General features: G+C 43.4%; 1 protein-coding gene across 2 annotated transcripts in view; it reads right to left on the bottom strand.

Annotated features, from left to right (window-relative positions):
* Positions 1 to 18,632, bottom strand: part of LOC140726126 (protein O-GlcNAcase-like) — a 303,790-nt gene extending 285,158 nt beyond the window's left edge. For both annotated transcript variants that reach the window (XM_073042089.1, XM_073042091.1), the window contains exon 1: positions 18,127 to 18,632. In XM_073042089.1, the coding sequence (XP_072898190.1) occupies positions 18,127 to 18,241 (115 nt within the window). In that variant the 5' untranslated portion in view covers positions 18,242 to 18,632. The remainder of the gene's footprint in view (positions 1 to 18,126) is intronic.
* Positions 18,633 to 20,295: the final 1,663 nt, after the last annotated feature.

Genomic DNA, 20,295 nt, shown 5'->3' with positions numbered 1-20,295 from the left:
TCAGGACTAACTGAAAAGGCTTCTCCTATAGATGCTGCCTGGCCTGCTGTGTTCCACCAGCATTTTGTGTGTGTTGTTGTTTGAATTTCCAGCATCTGCAGATTTCCTCGTGTTTGCTCTTTAAAGATCATGCAGAGCAAAGGGCCCTGGTACGTCTGTGTGTTATTATCTTTGGTAGACGCGAGGATGAAGCACTCAGTCAAGTGGAAGATTAAAAAAAAGCATGGAAATATTGATGGCACGGGAAGAAACTATTTGGCCTGTCGTGTTATTCACCACGCAGACATAGGTTAAGTACTCCTTATCCGAAATGCTTAGGGCCAGAAATGTTTCAGATCTTGAAATATAGATAGATAGATAGATACTTTATTCATCCCCATGGGGAAATTCAACTTTTTTTTTCCAATGTCCCATACACTTGTTGTAGCAAAACTAATTACATACAATACTTAACTCAGTAAAAAATATGATATGCATCTAAATCACTATCTCAAAAAGCATTAATAATAGCTTTTAAAAAGTTCTTAAGTCCTGGCGGTTGAATTGTAAAGCCTAATGGCATTGGGGAGTATTGACCTCTTCATCCTGTCTGAGGAGCATTGCATTGATAGTAACCTGTCGCTGAAACTGCTTCTCTGTCTCTGGATGGTGCTATGTAGAGGATGTTCAGAGTTTTCCATAATTGACCATAGCCTACTCAGCGCCCTTCGCTCAGCTACCGATGTTAAACTCTCCAGTACTTTGCCCACGACAGAGCCCGCCTTCCTTACCAGCTTATTAAGACGTGAGGCGTCCCTCTTCTTAATGCTTCCTCCCCAACACGCCACCACAAAGAAGAGGGCGCTCTCCACAACTGACCTATAGAACATCTTCAGCATCTCACTACAGACATTGAATGACGCCAACCTTCTAAGGAAGTACAGTCAACTCTGTGCCTTCCTGCACAAGGCATCTGTGTTGATGAGATAGATAGCTTGGGATCGCCATCATATCTGACTCTGAACTTCTGTGCTATTGGTAAGCAGTCTTTGTCTTACACACATGTACTTAGAGACTTCAGGAGAGGGAAACCACAAGTCCATGAGCCAGTCCTCATCGCAGGATCAGAGTGGAGACGTTTAGCAGCCTTTAATTCCTCAGTGTTATCATTTCGGTGGACCTGTCCTGGCCATAGCTTATTAAGTTCCATTACGAAGAGAGCCCAGCAGGACCTCTGCTCAGAGTTTGCAGAGATTTGGCGTGATACCTAAAACTCTAACAAACTTCTCTAGATGTGTAGTGGAGAGTATATTGACTGGCTGCATCACAGGCTGGTACGGAAACACCAATGCCCTTGAAAAGAAAATCCTACAAAAAGTAGTGGATGCAGCCCAGCCCATCACGGGTAAAACCTTCCCAGCCATTGCGCACATCTACATGGAACATTGTCGCAGGAAAGCAGCATCCATCATCAGGAATCCTCACCACCCAGGCCAAGCTCTCTCCTCACTGCTGCCATCAGGAAGAAAGCACAAGAGCCTCAGGACTCACAACATCAAGTTCAGGAACAGTTACAACTCTCAACCATCAGGCAACTACCAGTATTTATTGTGATTTATTCATATTTGAATTTGCACAGTTTGTTGTCTTGTGCCCTCTAGTTGATCTTTCCCTGATCCTGTTACTATTCTACAGATTTGCTGAGTATGCCTCAGGGTTGTATAGTTGACAATATATGTACTTTGATATTACTTTGAATATGAACTGATGCAGTTTTAGATGTTCACCAGCGACGATCTTGGCAAACTCATCAATGAATTTCCCTGCTGCTTCGTGATCTGAATCAGAATCACTTTATTACCAGTTTGTGAAGCACAACAGAATTGATTGTGGTTCAGTGCCAGACACAGAACACGGGACAATACCATAACAGACAACACAAGAGCAACCAACAACTTACAAGACAATAGTGCAAACAGCCAACAGCAATCAACAATTAGTAGAACCGTCACACGTGCAAATGTCAATAATCAAACTGAAATAAATGTGAACATATGAACAGACTCAATAATTATCAATGGAACAAAGAGAATAGGAAAGACCATTTAACAGATGTCATGGGGATACTTATCACCACAGATCTTTAAAAATTTTATGCCGTATCTTTTCTTAAATTTCTGCAACCATCCTGCTGAATATTCACAATTACAGTCCCTTGAAAAAGCTTTCAAACCCCAACCCTTTGTTGACATAAATGAGATTTTGATCAACTTAATTGAGGCTTGGGGGCTGAATACATTATCAAAGTACTGTACGTTCAATTTTCAGTTCATGGTGATGGATCTTTGCTTGTTTCATGATCAGAACGCTATTAAGCAGCATATGTTTACTCCAACACTGACAATACATGATCAAGATCTTCATTTTTCACTTAAAGCCATGTTTTTCCTTTTTTCATTAACTTCTGTTCATTGCATTTGTGAGGTCACCTCTCAGAACTGTATGGTGCACAGAGATCCGCACATCGCCTGAGAGACATTCCCAATGCCTTGTGGAATTTTCCATTTGTGATGTTGTGACGTCGTGTCAGCGTTAAAAAAAAACCTTGGATTCCAGATTTTGGAATTTTGGCTAAGGGGTACTCAACCTCTACTAGCTTTGTGGCAGTTTCAGAAAGGCAACTGCTTAAATGTGCAATTGCAGGTTTTATGTTAGGCTTCTAAGAAAATAATACAAAAATCACAACTGTGAAGCAGGCAGAACAGTCATAGAATCTGATAACGCGGAATCAGGTCCTTCGGCCTAACACGTCCATGCTGGCTCTTTTACTTATGTAGAGATACTGCGTGAAACAGGCCCTTCCGGCCCAACAGGCCATGCTGCCCAGCAACCCACCTATTGAACCCTAGCCTAATCACTAACCAGTACGTCTTTGGGCTGTCAGAGCGACTGGAGGAATTAGTCACATCTGGCCACAAAGCCTCCTAAATCTCTGCCATCCACACACTGCTCCAGGCTTCTTGTCCGAGGACCCACTTTTGTCCTCAATGCCATTTGCTCGCTTTTACTGTTTGCACAATTTGCTCCTCTCCCTCTCCCCACTCTGGGCCTTTTTTAATGGGTTCTTTTGGCTCTCTTGTTTTGTGACTGCCTGTAAGGAGAGGAATCTCAAGGTTGTATAACATATACACACTTGGGATAGTAAATGTACTTTGAACTTTGAACAGCAGTTTCAGTCCGGTTTTTAAATGGTACTGATGTGCTGGCTTCAACCACAATTTATGGCAGCATTTTCCAAATACAAACACACCCTAAGTGAAGAAATTGTTCCTGACGTTCCTTCTAAATCTCTTGCCTCTGATCTTAAACCTGTGCCCTCTTGTTTTCAGCAGCCCCTCCCTGGGAAGAAAGACTATAAGCTTTTACCCTGTCTATAACCCCTCATGAGTTTATATACAGTCACCCCTCAATCTCCTGTATGCCAGGGAATAAAACTCTAGTCTATGCAACCTCTTCTTGTAACTCAGGCAACATCCTAGTAAAACTTTTCTGTACTCTGTCTCTCTGTCTAGTTTAATAACACCTTTGCTATAACAGGCTGGCTAAAATTGTAAAGAGAGGCCTCATCAATGTCTTATATAGCCACAACATTAACCCAACAAGGCCTGAGAAAATTTAGTACACCACTCATAAATTTCTACAGAATTACTGTGAGGAGCATTCTAACTGGCTGCATCACCATCTGGTATGAGGTGGGATGGTAGGGGAGGAGGGCACTTCACAGGATTGAAATTTGTAAACTCACTCAGCTCCATCACGGGCACTAGCCCTCCCAGCATTCAGGAAATCTACAAGGAATGATGCCTCAAAAAGGCGGCATCCATCACCCATGTCCTGGACCCCCACCGCCCAGGACATGCCCTGATCTCATTGCTACCATCAGGGAGGAGGTACAGGAGCCTGAAGGTACAGGACTCAACGATTCAGGAACAGCTTCTTACTCTCTGCCTTCCAGTTCCTAAATTGACATTGACCCCACGAACACTACTACCTCTACTTTTGTTTCTCTTTTTGCACTATACACACTTCCTACTGTAAAACATAGAAACATAGAAAATAGGTGCAGGAGTAGGCCATTCGGCCCTTCAAGCCTACACCGCCATTCAGTATGATCATGGCTGAACATCCAACTCAGAACCCTGTACCTGCTTTCTCTCCATACCTCCTGATCCCTTTAGCCACAAGGGCCATATCTAACTTCCTCTTAAATAAGGCCATGAACCAGCCTCAACTGTTTCCTGTGGCAGAGAATTCCACAGATTCACCACTCTCTGTGTGAAGAAGTTTTTCCTCATCTCGGTCCTAAAAGGCTTCCCCTTTATCCTTAAACTGTGACCCCTCGTTCTGGACTTCCCCAACATCAGAAACAATCTTCCTGCATCTAGCCTGTCCAATCCCTTTAGAATTTTATACGTTTCAATAAGATTCCCCCTTCAATCTTCTAAATTCCAGTGAGTATAAGCCTAGTCGATCCAGTCTTTCTTCATATGAAAGTCCTACCATCCCAGGAATCAATCTGGTGAACCTTCTTTGTACTCCCTCTATGGCAAGAATGTCTTTCCTCAGATTAGGGGACCAAAACTGCACACAATACTCTAGGTGCGGTCTCACCAAGGCCTTGTACAACTACAGTAGAACCTCCCTGCTCCTGTACTCAAATCCTTTTGCTATGAATGCCAACATACCATTTGCCTTTTTCACCGCCTGCTGTACCTGCATGCCCACCTTCAATGACTGGTGTACAATGACACCCAGGTCTCGTTGCACCTCCCCTTTTCCTAATCGGCTACCGTTCAGATAATAATCTGTTTTCCTGTTCTTGCAACCAAAGTGGATAACCTCACATTTATCCACATTAAATTGCATCTGCCATGAATTTGCCCACTCACCTAACCTATCCAAGTCACCCTGCATCCTCTTAGCATCCTCCTCACAGCTAACACTGCCGCCCAGCTTCGTGTCATCCGCAAACTTGGAGATGCTGCATTTAATTCCCTCGTCTAAATCATTAATATATATTGTAAACAACTGAGGTCCCAGCACTGAGCCTTGCGGTACCCCACTAGTCTCTGCCTGCCATTCTGAAAAGGTCCCGTTTACTCCCACTCTTTGCTTCCTGTCTGCCAACCAATTCTCTATCCACATCAATACCATACCCCCAATACCGTGTGCTTTAAGCTTGCACACTAATCTCCTGTGTGGGACCTTGTCAAAAGCCTTTTGAAAATCTAAATATACCACTTCCACTGGCTCTCCCCTATCCACTCTACTAGTTACATCTTCAAAAAATTCTATAAGATTCGTCAGACATGATTTTCTTTTCACAAATCCATGCTGACTTTGTCCGATGATTTCACCTCTTTCCAAATGTGCTGTTATCACATCTTTGATAACCGACTCTAGCATTTTCCCCACCACTGATGTCAGACTAACCGGTCTATAATTCCCTGGTTTCTCTCTCCCTCCTTTTTTAAAAAAGTGGGGTTACATTAGCCACCCTCCAATCCTCAGGAACTAATCCAGAATCTAAGGAGTTTTGAAAAATTATCACTAATGCATCCACTATTTCTTGGGCTACTTCCTTAAGCACTCTGGGATGCAGACCATCTGGTCCTGGGGATTTATCTGCCTTTAATCCCTTCAATTTACCTAACACCACTTCCCTACTAACATGTATTCCCCTCAGTTCCTCCATCTCACTAGACCCTTGGTCCCATACTATTTCCGAAAGATTATTTATGTCCTCCTTAGTGAAGACAGAAACAAAGTAGTTATTCAATTGGTCTGCCATGTCTTTGTTCCCTATGATCAATTCACCTGTTTCTGACTGTAAGGGACCTACATTTGTCTTGACCAATCTTTTTCTTTTCACATATCTATAAAAGCTTTTACAGTCAGTTTTTATGTTCCCTGCCAGCTTTCTCTCATAATCTTTTTTCCCTTTCCTAATTAAGCCCTTTGTCCTCCTCTGCTGGTCTCTGAATTTCTCCCAGTCCTCAGGTGTGCCGCTTTTTTTTGCTAATTTGTATGTTTCTTCTTTGGACTTGATACTATCCCTAATTTCCCTTGTCAGCCACGGGTGCACTATCTTCCCTGATTTATTCTTTTGCCAAACTGGGATGAACAATTGTTGTAGTTCATCCATGCGATCTTTAAATGCTTGCCATTGCATATCCACCGTCAACCCTTTAAGTATCATTTGCCAGTCTATCTTAGCTAATTCATGTCTCATACCTTCAAAGTTACCCTTCTTTAAGTTCAGAACCTTTGTTTCTGAATTAACTATGTCACTCTCCATCTTAAAGAAGAATTCCACCATATTATGGTCACTCTTACCCAAGGGGCCTCACACAACAAGATTGCTAACTAACCCTTCCTCATTGCTCAACACCCAATCTAGAATGGCCTGTTCTCTAGTTGGTTCCTCGACATGTTGGTTCAGAAAACCATCCCGCATTCCAAGAAATCCTCTTCCTCAGCACCCTTACCAATTTGGTTCACCCAATCTATATGTAGATTGAAGTCACCCATTATAACTACTGTTCCTTTATTGCACGCATTTCTAATTTCCTGTTTAATGCAATCCCCGACCTCACTACTACTGTTAGGTGGGCTGTACACAACTCACACCAGCGTTTTCGGCCCCTTAAAGTTTTTAAATCACTATGTACTGCTACTGCACAACAACAAATGCCGGTGACATTAAACCCGATTCTGATTCTATACTCAGTGCCCCGGCTGATGATGCATTGCACGCCAAACACCTCCTTCACCACCTTATCTACCCGAGGAGAGGCCTTCACTTGACATCAATCTCAGACACTCCAAAACCAGCGTATCATCCCATCGACACCCATAGCACGATTCAGGCTTGAATTCAGACAAAGATCTATGTGAGAACAAATAGGTGTTTAGATCGCAGCCAAACCATCTTGACACCTTTTGCCAGAGCAGTGTTCGCAATTCAGTGCAGAAGAACACAGAGGCTGACATATTCACCCAAAATTCAGACAAGACTTTAAGAATAAAATACACTGTCCAGTTGATATGGTAATAAGGAAAGTTCATCAGGAAGGAGGTACAGGAGCCTCAGGTCCCACACCAGTAGGTTCAGGAACAATTACTACCTTTCAACCATCAGACTCCTGAACCAGCAAGGATAACTTCACTCACCTCAACACTGAACTAATTCCACAACCTGTGGACACACCTTAAAGGACTGGTGTTCTCAGTATTATTTATTTACTATTTATTATTATTGTTGTTTATTTTGTATTGCAGCTCGTCTTCTTTTGCACATTGTTTGTCAGTCATTGTTTTTCACTGATTCTGGTGTATGTGGAACAGCCTCTGCAGGCCTAATGAGCCACATCACCTAGCAACCAACCTATTTTTGTTTCAATTGAGATACAGACCTGAATAGGCCTTTCCGGCCCTTCAAGCTGCAAAGCTCAGCCACCCCTGATTTAATTCTAGACTAATCACGGGCCAATTTTCCAATGACCAATTAACCTACCAATCGGTAGGTCTTTGCCATGAGGAAACTAGAGTACCCGGAGGAAACCCACGCGGTCACAGGGAAAACATACAAACTCCTCACAGACACCTGGGTCGCTGTTACTGTAAAGCATTGTGATAGCCATTAGCTACCATGCCACTCCAACCCTAGCTATGTCACAGGAAAATTTACAAAGAGCAATTAATCTACTATCTGGTACATCCTTGGACCGTGGTAGAAACCAGAGCACCCGGAGGGAACCAGCGCTCTCACGGGAAGGACATACAAAATTCTTACAGACAGCATTGGAACTGAACTCTGAATTCTGACACCCCAAGCTGTAATCTTGTCACACCAACCACTGTGAATAGCGACAAGCTAATGAATCTCAGGGATGTAGATGCTGGCATTTGGGTACTTTGACAAATAAATTTACTTTGAACTGTGAAGTACTCAGCAGAGTAAGCTGTGACTCAGCTCAAGCAATCATCCAATTAATTAAATCACACTTGAACGACGTACACATAAACTGGAACATGATTCTAACTGGATCTGCTGAGTTCCTTCAGCATTTTGTTTGTGCTGCTCTGGATTTCCAGCATCTGCACATTTTCTCCTGTTTGTGACTTTCCCCAGGCAATAAGACTGATCTACATCTCCATTGCTTGATTATTTCTCAACAGTCACCTTACGTACAGCCTAGTGTCACATTATGGACATACCATCAATGTATATCAGTAACACACACAAAATGCTGGAGGAAAAGGGTACAGTTGATGTTCCAGGCCAAGACCCTTCCGCAGGACTGGAGAAAAAATGATGAGGAGTAGAGGTAAAAGCAGGGGTGGGGGGGGGGGATAAAGGAGGGAGAAACACAAGGTGATATATAGTTTAATAGTGGAAAAATAGAAATAAAAAAAAGTATGAGGTAGTGTTCATGGTTTCATTGTCCATTCAGAAATCAGATGGCAGATGGGAAGAAGCTGTTCCTGAATCGTTGAGTGTGTGCCTTCAGGCTCCTGTACCTCCTTCCTGATGATAGCAATGAGAAGAGAACATGCCCTGGGTGAGGGGGGGTCCTTAATGATAGATGCCGCCTTTCTGAGGCACATTTTCTTGAAGACGTCCTGGATACTACAGAGGCTAGTGCCCATGATGGAGCTGGCTGAGTGAACAACACTCTGCAGTAGCCCACCTCTACCCTCGGCACACCAGACGGTGATGCAGCCAGTTACAATGCTCTCAACGGTAGAAATTTAAGAGTGTTTCAGGTGACACACCAAATCTCCTCAAACTCCTAATGAGATATAGCCACTGTCATGTCTTCTTTGTAACTGCACTGGTACGTTGGGTCCAGGTTAGACCCTCACAGAGATATCGAAAAAAAATGGAGCTACTTGTGACACCGAGAGGCTAAGTTGGTACTCACAGGAGACAGCCATGAATAACAAACACTTCCTTTGCAGGCTACGAGTGCCAACTCTGGTGACGCTAGCAGGGAAATAGTGGTAAAGTAAATAGGACATTGTGTTAGTTTGAAAAGTATATTGTTTCTCTCTCTCTGCCCCAAAACATTCTTCAATAATTGTCCTCTGATTACAACAGATAGTCTTCTGTATGTCGACTAAAGATTGAAGAGAGGCCCATACTTTATAAGAACAATAAACTCTTTACAAATATTTCCTACAAACCATACATTAGAAATCATCCAGCAGCTTAGGCAATATCCTCGCAAATTTATTTATGAGATACAGTGTGGAATAGGCCTTTCCAGCCCTTTGAGCTGCGCTGCCCAGCAAATCGCCCAATTGAATCACAAATCTAATCACAGGACAATTTACAATGACCAATTAACCTACCACCCAGTATGTCTTTGCACTGCAGGATGAAATCGGAGTACCCGGAAGAAACCCATACGGTCATGGGGCGAATGTATAAACTCCCCACAGGCAGCAGCAGGAATTGAACCTGGGTTACACGCACTGTAAAATGTTGTGCTAACCAAAATGAATACACAGTCAATGTTTCAGGCCATATTCAGGAATATATTCTCAACCTGAAACATCGACTGTTTACTCTTTTCCATTGATGCAGTCCCTCCAGCATTTTGTGTATGTTCCAGCATCCGCAGACTTTCTCATGTTTATTAAAATCATTCCTTTAATTCACATTCCTATATCAAACAGAGATCAGAAATTATCTTTCAGACAATAGCATCAAGGCAAAATTTAAATTCAAGTTTAAATTCATGCTCATTGTCATTCAATTATATACATGTACACCAAATAAAACAATGCTCTGCTAGACCAAGGTGCACAAACCAGTACATCTAATACCACCACTGTCGGTGAGGAGTTTGCACGTCCCCCCCGTGACTGCGTGGGTTTCCTCCAGGTGCTCCGGTTTCCTCCCACTGTCCAAAGATGTACTGTTTGGTAGGTTAACTGGTCACTGTAAATCGCCCTGTGTTTAGGCTAGTGTTAAATTGGGGGACTGCGTCATTTGCGTCAACAACCAACACAACCCATGGATGTACTGGGGACAGCCCACAAGTGTCGCTACACATTCCAGCACCAACACAGCCAAAATGCTCAAAGTTCAAAGTCAACTTACTTAAAGTCACCATATACTACCCTGAGATTCATTTTCTTACAGGCATTCACAATAAAGAAATACAACAATCAATGAAAAACTACACACACAGACACACACACAACCAATGTGCAAAAGGTAAACTGTGAAAATACAAAAAACAAACAAGAGTTAGAAAATTTTTTTAGTTATTTGCTTCAAAAATGAATGCTTGTGGTAAAAGTTTTCAATGTTGCAGTACAGAATCAGAATCAGGTTTGATATCATTGAACATGTCATGAAATTTGTTATGTCGAAGCAGTGCATTGCAATGCATAATTATAAAAACTGTAAATTATAAAAATTATGTATATTAAAAATGTTTAAAAAGGTGACTTTGCTTGGTTTTATCTCCAGAAGTTAAAGATCAAGTTTATTGTCCATAAGACATAGGAGCAGAATTAGGCCATCTGGCCCATCGAGTCTGCTCCATCATTTAATCATGGCTGATTCTTTTTTTCTTTCTCAACCCCAGTTCCTGGCCTTTTCCCCTTAACCTTTGATGCCATGTCCAATCAAGAACCTATCAATCTCTGCCTTAAATACACCCAACGACCTGGCCTCCACAGCTGCATGTGGTAACGTTCCACAAATTCACCACCCTTTGGCTAAAGAAATTTCTCCGCATCTCTGTTTTAAAAGGACACCCCTCTATCCTGAGGCTGTGCCCTCTTGTTCTAGACTCTCCCACCACGGAAAACATCCTTTCCACATGCACTCTGTCTAGGCCTTTCAACATTCGAAAGGTTTCAGTGAGATCCCTCCTCATCCTTCTGAATTCTAGCCAGTAAAGACCCAGAGCCATCAAACGTTCCTCGTGTGACAACCCTTTCATTCCTGGAATCATCCTTCTGAACCTTCTCTGAAACCTCTCCAATGCCATAAACATCTTTCTAACATAAGGGGCCCAAAACTGTTCACGATACTCAAGGTGAGGCCTCACCAGTGCCTTATAAAGCCTCAGCATCACATCTCTTCTCTTGTATTCCAGACCTCTTGAAATGAATGCTAACATGGCATTTGCCTTCCCCCACCATCGACTCCACCGTCATTCAACCATGCACATGAATACAGCCAAGCGAAACATCGTTCCTCTGGTGCCAAGGTGCAAAGCACAGAACCAACAACACCCCGCACGTATAGCAAATGTTGTTATGATAGCAGAAAATATACAATCACAAAAAATATTATACCCTAAGTCCCTGAGCGTCATGGCCCACAGGTTGATGATGTAGTATTCCGAAAGAACGGCTGTACCAAAAGGATATTAAATAAAATGCAAATCAATAACAGGAGTCACACAATTCACCAGAACAAATCTCCACACTATAATCATCAAATCACTCCTGCTTGGAGTTTATTTTTCTGCAAACATCATTTATAAATTGAATAAAACAAACTTTGCCAGTGAAACCTGTAGTAGCCATATACCTATTTTCTATGTCTGTAATGTATTTTATATTGCGTGCTTATTATGGGTAATTTGTCACCTGGGTTGGGGCATAGTAGAGCAAATGAGCATAATTACGTATTTACATTCAGTTTAGTCTAGTTAGAGCCAGGGATTTTTTTTTGTGTGTGTTGGCTGCTTATCGCTAACTTTGCTGATCAATCACAAATTAAACTGCTAATTTCTCTATTACACTAAAATTACCTAAATATGCTCATTTATACCACTTACCTCATTATATCATTAGCTTTAGTTTCAGTAGTTGTTCTTTTTTAATATCGCTACAAGATTGTTTGTCTTTGCTGGCAATGCATAATTATAAAAACTGTAAATTACAATAATTTCAGCTCTAGCCGTCTAAAGCTGGAATATATGGAGATTTCCATCACAGCTGCTTGCGTAAGTTACCTTCTTAATGCTGCCAATTCACCTATCAGCTTCCAGCTTCTCACGTCATCTCACCCACCCACCTTTCCCCTCACCTGGTGTCACCTATCAGCTGCCAGCTTGTACTCCTTCCCCTTCCTATTCTGGGTTCGTCCCCCCACACTTCCTTCCCAGTCCTGATGAAACGCGTTGGCTCGAAATGTCAACTGTTTATTCCTCTCCATAGATGCTGCCTCACCTGCTGAGGTACTCCATAACTTAGTGTGTGTGGCTAGATGTGGATGATATGCTGCCTCTGTCTTGTTGTAATGAGTAGGGTTTATAATAGGCCCCCCCCCCCTCAAATCCACTCTCATCCCGAGTAAAACTCACAAAATGCTGGAGGAACTCAGCAGGTCAGACAGCATCTATGGAGAGGAATAAACAGTCAACATTTCAGGCCAAAGACCTTTGGCATTAGGCTTTCTTCAAATTTATTCCTGCACAGCATTTGGATATCACGGGCAATTCTAGCCTTTACTGGCTGCCCACAATTGCTCCAGGCTGAGGGTACAGTGAAGATTCAACCTTGTTAAGGGTTTGTCCTTATTAGTCAAGGCACCAAGTTCAAAAGTCAATATGTTGCAGTTCTATGAAACTTTAGTTAGGCTGAATAGGGAGTATTGCATACAGTTCTGGTCACCCCATTACAGGAAGGATGCCAAGGCTTTGGAGAGGGCGAGAAGAGGTTTACCAAGATGTTGCCTGGATTAGAGAGCATGTGCTATGGTGAAAGGTTAGACAAACTTGGGTTGTTTTCTCTGGAGTGGCAGAGGACAAGGGGAGATCTGACAGAGGTTTATAAGATTATGAGAGGCACAGATAAGGTATACAGACCGTATCTTTTAACATGGGTTGAAACATCTAATACCAGAGGGCATGCATTTAACATGAGAGAGGGGTGACTGGTCATTTCAGAGGAGACAGGTTGATGTTGTTTTACAGACGCGCGCGCGCGCACACACACACACACACACACACACACACACACACACACACACACACACACACACACACACACACACACACACACACACACACACACACACACACACACACACACACCTGGGGTGGTGATAGAGGCAGATAGATTAGAGTCTTTTAAGAGACGTTCAGATAGGCAAATGAATGTGAGGAAAATGGAAGGATGTGGACATTGTGTAGGGAAAAGGGATTAATTTGTCCGTTTGATTACTAATTTAAGTGGCTCAACACAACGCTGTGGGCTGAAGGGCCTGTTCCTGTTCTGTGCTGTTCTATGTCCTTGTTGGTAGAAGTAACAGGTCAATTTGTGGTTAGTAATATAATTCATTAGATAACTGAAAGAAATTTTTCCTTCCCATGCCATCTGTGGAATCGTATCAATCCTATAAATATCAATACTCATGACCTTCTACCGACGAGCAGTAGACCACACCCTGAAAGCTGCATCAGTGCACGGTACAGAAACTGCACTGCAACAGACAGGAGGGTTCTACAACGGGTAGTCAAAACTGCCCAATGCATCACCGGCACCAGCCTACCCGTCATCGAGGCCATAAATACAGAACAGTACCAGGAAAAGGCCCACGATATCATGAAACATCCCACCCACCCTGCTGATGGACTGTTTGTCCCATTCCCAGGGAGGGGGCTACACAGCATCACACCGGGGCCACCAGACTCAAAAACAGTCACTTTCCCCAAGCAGTGAGACTGATCAACACCCCCACCCACTAACCCACCCCTCCACACCCCTAACCACCACTACTTTATCATTTCCTGTCAGTCACCTTATGTACAGACTCTCCTGTGCCTAGTGTCAATTTATGTGTTTTTTTGTACTGCATCATATCCGGAGTAACAATTATTTTGTTCTCCTTCGCACTTGTGCACTGGGAATGACACTAAGTAGTTCTGAATCTTGAATCTTAAGAGGGATGCTAATCACCCCCGTGCCTGTGCTGGATCTTCACAACAGCTGTACAATTGGTTCCACATCCGGCTCCATTTCTCCAGCTCTGCAAATTTCTCTTTAAGTATATATCAGATTCACTGTGCTCCCTGGTGGATCTAGATAATGCCATACCCATATTTGAAAGGTGGAACTGTAACACTATATTCCACATTGTTATCACTTTTCTCTGTAAACTACCTCAACGTATCTCAATGTTTTAAAATGATTTGCATGGAAGGCATGCAAAATAAACTTTTTCACTGTATTCGATATCAGACCATAAGACAGAGGAGCAAAATTAGGCCAATCAGCCCATCACTTCTGCTGCACCATTTGACACGGCTGATTTATTTTCCGTCAACCCCATTCTGCTGACTTCTCCCCGTAACCTTTGAAACCCTGACTAATCACAAATCTATCAACCTCCGCTTTAAATATACCCAACAACTTTGCTCCACGGCCGTCTGTGGCAAAGAATTTCACAGATTAACCACCCTCTGGCCAAAGAAATTCCTCGTAATCTGTTCCAAAAGGATGTCTTTCTATTCTGAGGCTGTGCCCTCAGTCTCTAGACTATCTCAATATTACAAATCTCCTCGACACTTCACTCTGTCCAGGGTACCCAACCCTTTTTCACGCCATGGCGCCTCACCATAAACCAAGGGGTCTGTGGATCCCAGGTTGGGGACAGCTGATCTAAGCCTCTCAATATGCGATAGGTCTCAATGAGACACCCCAACTCCCCCCACCATTCTTTTAAACTCCAGCAAGTACAGGGCCCAGAGCCATCAAACGCTCCTCATACATTAACCCTTTCATTCCCTATGTGACAATAATAAATAATTAGCAAGGAACTCTGCCTGAGCAGCCTCCAACCTGGCATTTTCTGACTTCTGGTAACTATGCCCCTCTCTCTCTTTTCTCTCTCCTCTTGGTCCCCATTGCTCTCTCTCCTACCCCACACTCTCCATCTGTCCCTCACACACACACTCTTCTCAACAGTCCCCCTCCCCACTTCTCTGCCTTTATTTCATGTTCCACTTTCCTCCTTTATCAGATTCCAATATCTTCTGCCTTTTGTCACTGCCACATCACCTCCCATTTTTGACATCACCCCTCCCACATCTTCCTATTGCGCCCCCCCCCCCCATTTTCACCTGGAAGCATTAAGTTTATTGTTATCTGACTGTACATATATACGACCAAATGAAACGTTCCTCTAGACCATGGTGCACCCACATGAATCACATACAGCACATAAAACAAAATATTACCACAAATACAGTACATTTTACGTCTTAGGCACATGCAAAAGAAAATTCTGTAAAGCCAAACTGCATTCAAAAATTTAGAAACATTTCGTTTCATTGTATCAAAAAAATTACTATAAAGAGCAGTAAACAGTAAAAAAGCTAAATCAAATCAACATTTGGTGTGATCCACCCTTTCCCTTTAAAACCATATCAATTCTCTTAGGTACACTGTCGTGCAGTTTTATAAGAAAATCAGCTGGGGGGGTTGTTTCAAGCATTTTGGAGAACTTGCCACAGTTCTCCGAACTTTGGCTGTCTCGTTTGCTTCTGTCTCTCCAAGTAATCCCGGACAGCCTCAATGATGTTGAGATCAGGGCTCTGTGGAGGCCGTACCATCTGAAACCATATAAAACAGGGGTTCCCAACCTTTTTTATAAAAATGCCATGGATCCCTACCGTTAACCGAGTGGTCTGTGAACCCCAGGTTAGGAACCATGACATAAAACACTTTAGGGGGCCCTAGACTTTTGCACAGTACCGTTAACCTAATCAAATATAATTCAAAGTGCGTTCAGAAGGTGAACAGCAAACAGCTCGCTGTCCTGGCGATGAGACTTTGGTATTGGCAGGGTATTCATTAGTCACACAGCCTGACTGTTGCCCAGTCTGGCAGTCCAGTCCTGATGCTCCTGTACCTCCATCCTCGGAGAGATTGTGGTAGGGATCCTCAACAATGCTTCAACCACCCCTTTCCTCCAACTTCTTGCACTGGCTAGCTTCCTTCTTTTTTTCCCAGTCGAGGTGAAGGGCCCTGACCCGAAGCATGGACTGTCCATTTACCCCCATGGATGCTGCCCGACCCACCGAGTTCCTCCAGTACTCTGTATTGCTTCAGAGTCCAGCTTCCACTCTCTCTCGCTCGCACCAAAGGGATCTTCCTGGGATGCTAGCCAATGCTTTTGGTCGATCAATATCAATAAGCATTATCACACCACTGATATGGAAACTTTCTTGTGTTTTTCATAATGCCTGTTATAATCACTACATCACACTGAGTACATACCCTTCCAACAGGCAATTATCTAATCAGCCAATCATGTGGCAGCAACTCAATGCACTAAAGCATGCAGACATGGTTAGGAGGTTCAGCTGTTGTTCAGAATGAGGAACGAATGTGACCTGAGTAACTTTGACTGTGGAATGATTGTCGGTGTCAGACGGGGTGGTTTGAGTATCTCAAAATCTACCTACCTCTTGGAAATTTTCATGCACAATAGTCTCAAGAGTTTACAGAGAATGGTGCAGAAAACAAAAAATCCAGCCAGCAGCTCTTGTGTGTGTGAAAACACCTCGTTAACGAGAGGTCAGAGAACGGCCAGACTGGTTCAAGCTGACAGTAACTCAAATAACCACGCGTTACAACAGTGGTGTGCAGAACAGCAGGCTGAATCTTCAAGAGGATGGGCTAGAGCAGCAGAAGACCATGAACATACACTCAATGGCCACTTTATTAGGCACAGGCTGTGCATTAAATTGGCCACTGAATGTACTTACTGAACTGCAGAGCACATTTGGATGTGAAAAATCACTTAATAAAATGTTTTTGTCGTTTTGTTTCAAAGGTACTGAAAGACGTTAGGGTCTCCGCCCGAAACGTCGACAGCGCTTCTCCCTATAGATGTTGCCTGGCCTGCTGTGTTCCACCAGCATTTTGTGTGTGTTGTTGTTAGATCTTCATTCATAATTGCTACAAATTCCCTGTAAAATTAATCCATTAAATTTACTTCAATGCCAGGTATTTGTCCCGTTTTGGCATCCAGCTCCGTATCACCGACATCTGTAGTGAAATTTAACACTCAAGAGATTCTGCAGATGCTGTGATCCAGATGAGCGCACACACACACACACTGGAGGAACTCAGCAGGTCAGGCAGCGGCCATGGAGGGGAATAAACAGTCAACGTTTTAGGCATCATTTCCATCGATGCTGCCCGACCTGCTGAGCTCCTCCAGCATTGTGTGCGCGTCGTCTTGAAATCTGTTGTTTCGCGGCAGCCGTTTAGTGCAACAAACAATTTTAAATTTCTACGGGGTGTTCAGATGCCTGGGATGGTGGCAGATAGAGAGGCTTTTAAGAGATGTTTCGATAGGCACATGGATTTAAGGAAAATGGAGGGATATGGACATTTTATATAGGTAGGAGGGATTAATGTTTGGGTGTTTTTGATCGTTGAGCTGGTTGGGCACAACATTGTGGGCCGAGTGGCCTGTACCTGTGCTGTACTGTCCTTAATGCTACAAGAAATATATAGTGCAAAAAAAGAGTAAAATAGTGAGGTGCTGTTCAAGGTCAGTTACGGGCCAGCGGGTGAAAAAGAGATTTATGTTTTAATAATAACCTTAAACTGTAGACTAGGAACACATTAGTGGAGAACGAACATCCGAACTCCACACCCAGCTCCCCGAACTCTGCTGAACTTCCGGTAGTGTTTTCATATTTGGACGCTGAGCAAGCTGTCTGTGAAGGTATAGCAGGTGTCACTGAGACAGCGGGCTGTGTGTTTCGGAGGTCTCACAGTCGGCGTTGATCCAACTCGGAATGACGACCATAACTACTGGCATCAAATTCAGCTCATTTCCCTATGACCTAGCTGAGTGCTCCCCACGTGTTCCGACATTTAAAAAGTAACAAATCCGCGGTGTTTTGCTCCGAAATCGCTACAAGTCAAGCCGAGGTCGTGCTTAAGCAGGTTCCTTTGTGATTACTTCACGCTCCTGAACGCATGGCGAAGCCGCTGTCGCCTCTCGACCAGCTCACGTACATGCCAATAATTTTGGATTAATACCAGTAGGAAATATCGATAAAAATGAAACAAAATAAAGCGGACACCTACCACTGTGAGAGATGGTCTTCCTGGGAACCGATTCCTTATCCAAGCCCAGAACATAGATACTGATAGGACAGAAAATCGCAACGTAAACAGCGAGAGCCGCGGATCCCCCTTTCATCGTGTTTCAAGATGTCTGAGAACAAAAATATCTCCAGTTCTTTTTCTCTCCCGGTTATCTTCTTGCTTCTCACACAATCGGGCGGAGAAGAACAAAGTACAAACGCCACGACCAGGTGTTTGAAATAAACGTCAGTGCTCCTTCCCCCCCCCCTCTCTAATTTTTTAAAAAGCAACTTTTTGTAATCCAACACCGTCTTAAAGTTGGTCTGCCAGTTCAGCCCCGAATCCTTAGGAGTTGCGAAAAGTTTGCTTGCTGAAGAAAAAGCTGCGCTTGATGTCGACAGTCGGACATATTACGCAGTTGCTTTCTTTTTTTGTTCCTGCATACAGCATGACAACAGCGCCAGGTAGCGAAAGACACTCGAATCAAATGGGCGGGCTGGATTCATCTGAGTCGCAGCTTTTTTTTAAAAAGATCCTAGCGAAACTCCACCCCTCTCAGCTGTTCCCAACGTAAAGAACATCAACGACCCTTTCTAAAGTGGAAATACTGTTTATTCCTGGTGTGGCACTTAGTACTAAAATTGCAACATTCGAGTCTGCCGTGCTGCCTCAATTGTTGCAGTTTCTTTCTTCATCGTTTTTACCTTTGTAAATTTTTTAAAAAATGCCTCAAGTATATCTGCAAATAGCAATGAGATCAAACGCAACGAGGCGTGAGAGAGAAAAAAAACTTCCATTGGGATCCCGCTCAACAAGTAACAATTTAAAATGCCAGTGAATCTGTTGTGGGGCTTTTAAGTTGATGGAGGGGGTGGGGGAGAGAAGTTTCACTCAAAGGCGATCTGTGCAATGTTGCATGCAATGCAGGAGAAGGAAATCGGGTGATTAGAGATTAAAATGTTAAGTTTTTAAAAAGCCTATTGGATTTTATTCGTTGTTACTTTTAAAAATATCGAGAATAAAGTGAGAAAGTCCGGTTGATGGATGGGGCGGGCATCGGGATCACATGATGACCTCTAAATCCTGTAGCAGGCGAAACGCCGATAATTCCTTTTGACAATAATACACGGGAGCAGAATTCGGCTATACGACCTTCCACAGAGGCTACTCGAACCGCTGAGTTTCTGCTGAAGTTTGTTTTCAATCCCTGTCGGCACGGTAAGAGTGGTCAGTGTCCTGTTCTGTGGACTTTCAGTTCTTTTGACGCCAGAACATTTTAAATATTGATTCTTCGGCAAGACATTAAGGCAACCCCTGATACCCGGCGGGTGACAGCGAATAGCTGGCCACTTCTGTCGCCTCGCGCCTGCCGAACTAGCAAGAGGGGTGCGAAGATGTACATTAATGGTATTTTTCAGCTCAGCGTGGTATATAGGTCACTCAGCGTACCGAAAAGCCCCCTGCTGTTTAAGTGCGCTGACATGAAAAATGCATGAGGGAAATGTAAGCATAGCGATTTGCATTACACCATTTACAGAAGATATCGGTGAAAACTGTGGAAAAGAGTTACATTACAGATCATCAGCTTCATTTTCCACAGAATCTGCCTGGAGTTAGATTTCCCGCACTTGCTGGGCGTGCTGCAAGACTTTTCCATCACAGGCAAAGCCCTCCCCATGTGTAATTGATCACATCTACAACGAGCGCTGCCGCAAGAAAGCAACATCCATTATCCAGGATTCTCACCACCCGGGCCTTGCTCTCTTCTCGCTGATGCCATCAGGAAGGAGATACAGGAGCCTTAGGTCCCACACAACCAGGTTCAGAAACAGTTATTACCCTTCAACCATCAGCCTCCTGAACTAGCGTGGATAACTTTATTCACCTCAACACTGAACTGATTCCACAACTTATGGACTCAGTTTCAAAGACCCTAGAGTTCACTTTGTCATTTATTTTTTATTTATTTATTTCAAGTTCAGGTTTAATTTTCATTCAACCATACACATGAATACAGCCAAACAAAATAGGTTCCCCTGGGCCAAGGTGCAAACCACAGTACCGTGTTATGAGTGCTGAACAGACCTGATGGAAATGGGGTGCAGAGTTAACCATCCTTCCCCCCCCCCCCCCCCCCCGAGAAATATGAACTATTGCTATTGCTATGCT

The sequence above is a fragment of the Hemitrygon akajei genome, chromosome 4 (assembly GCF_048418815.1).
Source record: "Hemitrygon akajei chromosome 4, sHemAka1.3, whole genome shotgun sequence".
Taxonomy (NCBI): domain Eukaryota; kingdom Metazoa; phylum Chordata; class Chondrichthyes; order Myliobatiformes; family Dasyatidae; genus Hemitrygon; species Hemitrygon akajei.
Note: the sequence above shows the minus strand (reverse complement) of the source record. Positions and strands in the feature narration are given on the sequence as shown.